Genomic DNA, 10420 nt, shown 5'->3' on the forward strand with positions numbered 1-10420 from the left:
ATATATATATATATATATATATATATATATATATATATATATATATGTCTATATATATATATATATATATATGTATATATATATATATATATATATATATGTATATATATATATATATATATATATATATATATATATATATATATATATATGTATATATACACATATATAACTCCCGATATCTCGAACCTCCAAGGGACCTAGAAAATAGTTTGTGTTAGCGAATGTTCAAGTTATTGGGATATTCTATTACACAAATTTTGGCTGATAAATAAAAACAATTTGAGTTACCAAAAGTTTTGATCTCAAAGGTAAAATTAATACATTATAAATTAAAAAATGTTCTGTCACTCTGTCTTAGTTTTGAAGAAACATCTCTATCGAATATAATTGAGACTTGTAAGACTGAAGTGCATATAGTCATACAACACTTGCAGTGCCTCCTGAATATCACTAACTTTTGGAGGGTAAAAATTATCAAGTTAATCTATCTGTTTTTTATCCTCTTTAAAGGGGTTGTCGTCTTCATCCGAGTGGGCAGATTTCTCTTGATCTTCGGAAGTTCCTGCTTTTGCAAAACAATTAACGATGTTGGAGATTTTCACTTTTTGCCATGCAAGATCAAGCATTTTCATTGCATCTAAAATCAAAAAAACAGGAAGTTCTTTTCTTTTATCGATAGCTATGACCAGCCTTTGCAATGCCAAAGATTTGCAATAAACTTTCAAAGAGCGTATAGCTCCCTGATTGATTGGTTGAAGTTTAGATGTGGTATTCGGTGGTAAAAAAAATGAGCTCAATAGATTTTAGTTTATCAACGGTCAGGTGTGCTGGGCAGTTATCTATTATGAACGCTTCTTTCTTCTTTTCTTTTGTAAACTTTGTATCCATTTCTCGTATCCACTCTTCAAACAGTACGCTATCCATCCAGCTTTTATTTTGATTTCTGTATCTGCAAGGTAAGTGTTTAATTCCTTTTAAGCAGCAGGGTGATTTTGATTTTCCTATTAAAAACATAGGAATTTTATCACCTATTGCACTTTCTACGACCATTCCTGTAAGATGAATTTTACAGTGCTTTCCCCCTATACACGTCTCAGATTGAAGATTTAGTGACTTATAAGGTTGCATACATCGGTTAGGAAGGAGGCGTGAACTTCCGAATAAATGCACATTCGCTATGGTATGTGATAAGACTGTAAGGACTTCTTGGGGCACCTAAAAAATAAAAAAAAAGGTTTCATGCGAAAAGATAATCCATATTCTTCTGCATTATAAATTTCAACAAGTTTATACCTGCATAAAATTGTTGGGAGAGTTGTTTCTTTCCATGGCGTGGTCATTTCAGCTGTGCACATACCATCTTGAAAAAAACATTATACCTGTTTTCCCAATAATCAAACCAACTATTAGACGCTTGAAATCCATTTATATTAATTTTTTCAGCAAGATCTCTGGATATTGTTTTAAAAATTGTTGCTGATACTGCCACGTTTCTACTCCTTGCATTTAAAAGCCATTTAAAAACAAGGTTATCTAAATTTGAGAATGTTCCTTCTTTAATTCTCCTACATTTTGACTTAATCCCTAACATCTTCCTACATTCAAAAATTTTTTCATTATTTGTAGCATGAGACTTTGACATGAGAGTTTGACAATACTTCTCCAATTTCCTATAAATCAGTGTACTTTTTTAAAATTGTTTTGTGTTCATTTTTTTTTTATAGCGACAGTAGCCATAATAAAATATAAAGACAACAAATTTTATTATAATACTGCAATGTGCATTAGTATAACTTATACTATAAACTTAATTTAACTATTATTATCATATATAATATATATAATATATATGCTTTTATTTTAGGTGCCCTAAGAAGTCATTACGGTCTTATAATAGAGCACCGCGGAAATGTATTTTATAAGAAGTTCACGCCTCCTTCCTAACAGATGTTGCAAAATATGCCCAGAGATGGGTTTGAACCACAAATACCTAGTTTCTACCACTACCACTGTGCTACACTATTTTATACTCTAGGTTTTGTGTTTTATTAGAAACATTTGTTTATGAAAATATTAGTTTCAAGTGGTAATAAAGTTTTTTATCTTTTTAAATGGTTTCAAAGGAAATTTTCTGAATTTTTTATCCAAAAATCCTGGAAAAGTAGGAAAATGGTCCTGAAAAGTCCTGGAATTTCGATTTTTTTTTCTGTGGGAACCCTGGAACGACTCTTCGTCTAATTTAAATGTTCTTCGAACAGTATTGACTATCGCCAACAGAGTATCATTACTAAGCATTCAATATTCACACAAACTTCCATTTTGAACACGACTTAATACGCGACTTTCAAACATAAAAACATGCAAAAATGCGAAAAAGATAATGCAAATGTTTTTCGATATCGTCTTTATTCGTAATTTGCAAATAATTTGAACTGAAACGATTAAGAGTAAAATAATTCATTTTGCTAAGATTACCGAATAGAATGTAAACGATGGGAGCATGCCAAGCGTCTTCGCATTGGTGCACGTTATGATTGCTTGCCAAAATGGCTTTTTCATAAATGCAAATTGTCGACTGACAATTTGCATATCGTGCATTTTGGGTGCTCTTGATCAAATAATTGTTGTCTTTCTTGCGACGAAATATGGAGCAATTGATTTTCTTTAAACTTTTCTTGCATTAAGGCGACAACGACATAGCATATAGCAAAAATATCAAAAACACGAAGACTCTCCAAATCCGTCACGTCTTCCACTCTTTGCCAACGTTTTAAACAAACAGCTTGCAATAACGGATTCACATGCTGCTGAAGAGACCAAGGCGCAACTTTTTAAACAAAAATTCCATTCTTTCTTTTGTATTTAAAAAAAACATGGTCGATTCTCGCTAAACCTTACCATGCGTGTCGTAACCAAAAATTTCAGCACTCAACTTTTCATTCGTGCAAAAAAGAGTCACGCTGTGGCAATAGTAAATTAAATGTCCGTTGCGTGTTTCGGTTTCGCAATCAAACGTGATATACAAATGAAAACAGTTTCGAGATTAATGAAATGAAACTTTTTGAAGTTCATAAAAACGTTTTGTGGACGGATAAAAAAGTTTGTCTTCTTTATAAAAACCGGCACATTGACGATGCGCTCCATGACGTTCATAACAATTTTGACAAAAATCTGTGAAGGGCATTTCGAATCGGTTTTGAAAGCGTTTTGTTAACAAAGAAACACAATGCAAACCTCTTTTTCCGTCTATCAACATTAACTGCACGGTGTTTTGTCGTTTTCGGTTTTTGTTGCATTCCATTCGTTCGGCTTCGTTTACAAATACACGATGAGGATCATTTCGAAAAATTTTTTTACTTTTATAAAGTTTTGTAAAGCGTTTATTGGCTTCGCGCTGAAATCGATTTCTTTTTTCAAACTTTAAATGAACGCGGAGAGGTTTAGGTAGCCACTTGAAGATAACCAAATTAAATTTGTTTAAAACTGATCTTTCACTTATATCATCTAAGAGAACAGATATTTTTCATAACTTATGTTTTTACTTATGATCTTTCACCAAAGCAATTGATCTTTTAAATTTTGACAACCGTTTGAAGCGTATTCTAAACATTCCTGTCAATCGTCAGAGGAAAACCATTGATTTTTAATTTGTACCATCGATACTAAAAAACTTATGTAAAAACAATAACCTTTTTCCAACATATACGAATAGTCTAAGCAAGTATTTTTCAATTCAAAGACTTTAATATAAGAGGAACGAAAACGAAACGTTTCTGCGCGTTTTTTCTTTTCGAGAAAACGACTAACAAAGGCAAGCGAACGATGACTCAAAGGATTGTTAAATCGATCTTTAAAACGTTTAAGATACTCCTGCACTTTTTTTAAATTACGTTTAGACAACGGATTCTTGCACAAGTTCCTATTCTGACTATCAAATTCTTGTATACAAACTTTTCTTTTATTAAAAGGACTGTCGCGTACACCGATAATGGAATTTCTTAACAAAACAAAACGATCCGTGCTCATTCCGCCGATAATTTGAGCTTAAAATTAAGATAAATTATAGAGAACAAATCCGCTGTCCATATGAGAAGCGTGACGACTCCCTTCTACAATTAGCCTGTACCAATTCTTCAATTTTTTTTTTTAATTTCCATAGGGCGAACGTAATGCACTAGCGATCTGAATATCGATTTCACAAGGCGATATCCATCAGATTCTGATCGATAAAACAATTACCACTGTCAAAAACCAAACCTAAAAACTCCGACTTTCCATCGTCTGTCTCTTGGTTTATTCATTTCATTAATAATTACACTCCTTGTCTTGTTTCCGATAAACGCCCGCACATCGTCCCACGTCATCTAATCAGAAGCAATTTGATCAACTAGGCTTTCGTCAGAGTAACGATTCAATGTCTATAAAATTTTTGTAATAAACGTCATTCTTATATGTTTCTTCAGTGATATCTTTTTTATATTTCATATATTTTTGTGCGAAAACAAAAAAATATATTACATGTGTAACTTGTCATCTTACAAAAAAAATTTTTTTTTTTTTAATAACGGTTATATATTAACGTAAAACTTTTTTTTCTCACAATATAAACCAATTTATCACAATCTTAATAATCATCATTAAAAAAAAAAGTTAATCTTACAATATTTTTTTATTCTGTAAAAAAATAACTTTTTACAATGTTTTATTACCGTTTACTTGGCCGTTGATTGATCCAAATCCGCCACTTCCTCTCTCTCTCTGTGTATGATAACTGATTATCGGAAATGATCAAGAACATTTTCGGCGAAAAACTTTGCAAAAATACAAGTTGAGCAATTGCCAAATCTTTACTAATTATAAAATTAGCATCGTTGCTGTTTTTTAACAAGACAATAATTTCTCCTCGATATTCGCTATAGACAACCCCTCCCACTACTGTTATATTTTGTAAGGCTAACGATGATCTCGATGACAATTGTCCGTAATAACCTGCGGGAATTTGCATTCGGATGTCTGTAGGCACTTTACCGGTTTGGTTCTTTAATAAATACACATCTTCTAACGCAAAAATATCGTAACCAGCGCTACCCATTGTAGCTTGTTTTGGCATTTTGCCGTAGCACTCAAAGACATTAACATTTTTTTAGTTTTTTTCTAAAATATAAAAATAGTTTATTTAAAGGTTACAGTTTTAAAAGCCTGTTTTTTAAAATGTCTTAGAGTCTCATTTAAATGTTAAAAAAAAGAATAAAGATATTTTTAATAAAAAATAAATGCTGTAAACTAAACAACAAAACAAAAAAAGTGAATATGAAGATATTACTTTTTTTTTTTTAAAAAAGAATCAGTACAACTTTTTAAATCTAAAAAATGATTTTTAAATAAAATTGAATGCATTTCATTATCTTCTTTTAATTTTTTGTTTTTTTCCTTTAACTTTTCTATTACTTCTTCATGCTGCTCTTTTGCTTTAGAAAAACTTTCTATGTCCTTCTCTAAAAAGTAAATCTTTATATCTCTATTTGGGATCAAACACATGACTGCAGATGCCAATTTTCCTATATCGCTTTGATTGTAACTTAAAAGAATAAGTGATTCTTTGAGCTCCGATGTTGAAACGTTATTATTTTCGACTACTTTTTTAAAAACCGCCATTTCGTTTTCTGACAAATCAATATTGAGTTGCTCTTTTAAAAATATTCCCAATTTTTCACATTTTAAAATGGCGGAGTCATTATTTTTCGCCCATTTGTCAAAGCTATTTTGCATATTAGTCATCAAAACTTTTATAACGTCCTTCAATTCTTCAATTATTTTCTCTTGTTTTTGCAGATTTCTAATTAAAACACTCGAAAATTTTCTGATATCTCCTTCATGTAAGCATCTTCACTCGCAATGATTTTAAAAAAAGATTGCAACTCCGTCTCATTCAGGTTTACTGTTATACAGTTTGCTGACTTTTCAAATTTTTCATCTTCAAGCGTTTCCATGTTTTTTTTTTAAATAACCTAAAATATACAAACAATAAATTTTAAAAGAAATATTGGAATGACATTAAAAAATGGCATTATTTTAAGTAGATTTTTTGTTTTTATAAACAAAACTGCAAAAAAATTTTATTTTTTAAAAGACTTACTGGTTTTTTAAAAGTCTTTTTTTATAAAAATCTTTTTTTATAAAGAAAAAACGCACAAAACAAATTAATAAAAAAAAATATTTTTTTAATTAAATTGCGAATACAGGCGTGCTTAAAATTTCAGTGAACGATATATATTTTTTACAGCTTCGTAATTTGCAATGTTCGTTATGGTTTTTTTGTATCTTCTATTTGACAATCGTCGAGGTAACAATTAGCACGCACTAAATAACTATTAAATAATTCAACCATATCGTAATGAAATCGGTCTTCTTCCAAATCACAACGCGACAAATAAAAACTAGTCGTTATTAACTCATAATGGGCCATTTTTTTAAAATAAACTTGTTGCAGATAGATGTAACGAAATATCAACCATAGCTTCTCTTCTTATTTGTAATGCGCTATTATTTCAACATAAAATGCTTTTCTATAAGAAAACTCGGTTGAAGCTTTTTGTAATTTCGCAAAAATCGAATAGTTTAATGATTCCCAAGTGGGTGCAAATAAATTGGTTAAAGAAAAATATGGACTTGGCGCTCTCACTTTTTCCAAACTGCTATCTAACTAACGACATATTGTAAGATGTTTTGAACTTCATTTTTTATGTTTAACCTACAAAAAAATTAATAAAAAAATTAATTTATAGAAATAACTAAATTTATAAAGCAAAAAAATAATAATTTAAATTTTTTTATATATTTAATAAAAAAGACTTTTTCAAATATTTAAAAAAGTATATTTAAAAAAAAAACATTTCATACATAGAAAAGAACAAAGTTTTTTCTCTAAAGCCACGTGTCTGTAATTCCGTAATTATCATCGTATGTTTTTTTATCCAAAAGTTCAAGCGCACAAGAACAAGCGTCGTTAAAAGTCGATAATTTTTCGTCTAATTTCAAATTAAAGCCTAAAAATCCTTCAAATTTTTTTTCAAGTAATCTATAAATGTAGACCATTTTTTGCCGTCCCCACTTTTCATTTCGTCTTGAGTTTTTAAAAAATCCTTACTCTGCATAAACAAATCCTTTCTTATAATATCTGACCTACCGTTGGTTTCACAACAAAAAGAAAAAGTGTATTTTTAAACGCACTGCCATATGAATGCAAGATAGTCGCAAAAAAAAAACTTATAACCAACGGCGGATTACCGTGGCAACTTGCAAAAACATTAACACCATACGCGCAACCGTCCCTACTTTGGTAACTAGTACCAGGGTCCAATATTAAATCGATAAGACAATCTATTTTTTCATATCCCTTTAATCTCGATCTTTGAACTCGATCACGATCATTAGCTAATATACATGATATGTATCGGTAAAGCGACATCTCGAATAGTAGTTGCCATCATTTTGAATGATTCGTTGAAGACGAAATGTAATATTTACTTTTCTTTTCCTCAACTCATAAACAAATTGAACACGCTATACCTTTAACTTTGACTCCACCGTAACCGAGTTGATCATTTCGCTTTTTCTTATTTTCATATTTTTCAAAAAATAAATATAAAAAATAACTTCGTAAACTTCAACATCAAAATCAGAATATGTTATCTTTTTTAACGTTTGCAATGTTGACGAATAATCTGTGTACAAAAAACTACTATATCACAACTTCTCATGTTTTGTTTGTCAATAATATTCTGCAGCGATGTCATGAATGCATTGCAATTCGTCAATCTAAATAAACTATTCTAAGAAAGAACAAGGCTCGTATGAACAGTTTCCAAATCCAGTACACAACTCGCTCGAATGAGCCATTAAAAAGCTTCTTAATGCAAAATATTCTTATTTTCTGTGAAAAAACAGAAAAAATTTGAAATAACAAAAAATAAAACATTAAAAAAAAATATAAAGATAAACAATAGCAATATGAATACAATAACCAAGATAAACAAATAAAACATGCTGTTTTCATGGGTTTTTTTCAAAAAAATTTAAAAAAAATATTTTTATTGTTCAAAAGCAAACAAATAAAAATAGGTTTTTTTAAAAGGTTTTTTAATAAAATGATGTTGTTTTAAAAAAATATTTTTTGCATTTCTTTGCTTTCAATTATATGATAAAAAAAGAAAATAACAAATAATTTTTAAAAATCTTTTTTCCAAAAAAAATAAAATACTTTTTATTAATAGTCTTCCTCATCTGAAACTATTTTTTGTCTTCTTTTTTTTTTGTTTGCGGTTCCTCAATTTTATCGATCGAAACAGCTATCTGTTGCATCACTGCGTTTGCATGTTTGATCTTTTCATCAATGTGAACATTTTCAAATTCAGTAGAGTTAGCCGTTTCATATTCAAAGTGATACGAATGAAATTGACTAACTGCGCCAACCTCCATTTTCAAATACTCGTCTGTTGTTTTTAACTCTGTGCCTTTTAAAACAAGATATTCGTCGTATACTTCAATCTGATACTTGCACAACAATGGCAAAAATTGGGACGAATTTTTTGCATTTACTTTTTTCTTTGTATCCAACCTGAAAAACTTATCTCGCGCAACAAACACTGTTTCCCTCTTCTTGTTAACTCTAGTCACGTTAGGAAAATGCGTACGGATGAAAAACTGTCCGACAAGCGAATTATTCAATAATGTCACTTGAGAAGGATTTACCAGTATGCGTCGATTAAAGTCGCTTCCATCACAAAAAATACAACTTTTTTTTATTTGGTCGTATTGGGATATCGTTCGCACTGTCGTCAAAAAATACAATGACTTATTTTGAAATTTAACATCTGAGAATTGATAAATTCCTGGTGCAAAAGAATCGCTACCAATAAATTTTGCAGTTTTCTTTTACGTTCTTTTCTTCTTTTCTTTTGCGAGCTTGTGACTTTGTTAGCTTCAACTTGTTTTTTGAATTTTTGCTGTCAAAAGTACCTCTTTTTATATGTTTTTTTAAATCAATAACGCCAATTTTTGTCAACATCAATTTTTTATCTAACCGTGCTTTTTTTTAAAAATTATTATCTCTCAGTTGTTTTTTCAAAAAATTTAATTCATTTTGTAACATAACCCTGCGTCAGATGACTTTTTATTTCGAAACTATAGTCTTAACACTTGACTTTTATTTTCATAATTCTTATTAATCTCGCCGTTGGTTTCTTAAAATAATATTATTACACAGTCGCTTTTAAACTAAAAAACGTACCTTGTAACTTTCATTTGTAAAACTTAAGCCATGTCAGATGACACTCGATCCTTTTTTCTACTTTCATCTTTACGACATCCACTTTTTATAATGTAATAGTTTGCCAAATATTTTTTCTCACAACAGCGACTTTTGCTTATATAAACATTTTTGCAACGTCGCAAAAGTAAACGACAAAGCGAAAACTTTTGCGGCTTATATTTTTTAAACATTTTTTTATTTGCTATGTCTTAATTAGTCTTAAATATTTTTCGTCACTGCTTTATATAAAAACAACACAATTTTTTGAAGTTTTCAAAAAACAAAGATGGTAAAAATAAACAAAGATCAAGAAAAAGCTTATATCGCTTTGTTGAACAACGAAAATGTTTTCTCACAGGAAAGGCTGGCACTGGAAAATCGTTTACGATCAATGTCATCTACGAGCGGTTTTTAAAGTCAAAAAAAAACATGGGTAACGGCAAGTATGGCTATCGCCGCGCAAATGTATCCTGAAGCAAGCACAGTTCACTCGTTTGCTGGACTCGGCTATGAACTCGAGTCCGTTGCCGTTATTTTAAAAGATATGACTGACGTGGTAAAAGAACGTATCAAGACCGTTCAAATCTTAATTATAGACGAAATATCCATGTTACCTGTACATATATTAAAAACATTGAAAATAATATTAAAAAACATTAAAAATTCAAATCGGCTATTTGGTGGATGCGTGTTGCTCGTTGCTGGAGATTTTTACCAGCTGAGGCCAGTGGGCGAGGTAACACTGTTGTTTGAGGATCCTTTCTGGAAGGAGTGCCAATTTGTTAATGTCGAACTCGTAAAAAACTTTAGGCAAAACAAAGACCTTACTTTTCAAACACATTTGAACAACGTACGAGAGGGTGTCTCTTGCGAGTCTACGTTTGCTTTTATAAGAAAAAGATTGGAAGTCGCCGATAAGCATTTGGATCCTAGTTTTACCGGGTTCTTCATGTATAACAAAGATCGGATTGCGCACAACGAGGAATATTTTAAAAAAAAAAACATATTTTCCTGATTTTGTGTTTAAAAGCGAAACAAAAGCATTTAAAAATTTCAAAGTCGATGAAAAATGGGCATTTAAAACGCCGCAAAGTGTTACGTTAAAAA

General features: G+C 30.3%; 1 protein-coding gene across 1 annotated transcript; it reads right to left on the reverse strand.

Moving 5' to 3' along the window:
* Positions 1 to 762: 762 nt before the first annotated feature.
* On the reverse strand, positions 763 to 1594 carry LOC136090834 (tigger transposable element-derived protein 4-like). Its single transcript, XM_065817811.1, has 2 exons — positions 1361 to 1594; positions 763 to 1218 (listed from the first exon to the last, which is right to left on the reverse strand). The coding sequence occupies exons 1-2, from the start codon at positions 1592 to 1594 to the stop codon at positions 763 to 765; spliced, it is 690 nt and encodes a 229-aa protein (XP_065673883.1).
* Between the last annotated feature and the right edge of the window lie 8826 nt (positions 1595 to 10420).

Source organism: Hydra vulgaris, chromosome 14, assembly GCF_038396675.1.
Source record: "Hydra vulgaris chromosome 14, alternate assembly HydraT2T_AEP".
NCBI classification, from domain to species: Eukaryota; Metazoa; Cnidaria; class Hydrozoa; order Anthoathecata; family Hydridae; genus Hydra; species Hydra vulgaris.

Bases quoted from the DNA above. Each gene is read 5' to 3' on its own strand.
- LOC136090834 (XM_065817811.1), bottom strand. From the start codon at position 1,594: ATGTTAGGGATTAAGTCAAAATGTAGGAGAATTAAAGAAGGAACATTC. The intron at 1,219-1,360 runs GTATGTGCACAG...TTTATTTTTTAG, and splicing joins ATAATGTTTTTTTCAAGATG to GTGCCCCAAGAAGTCCTTAC.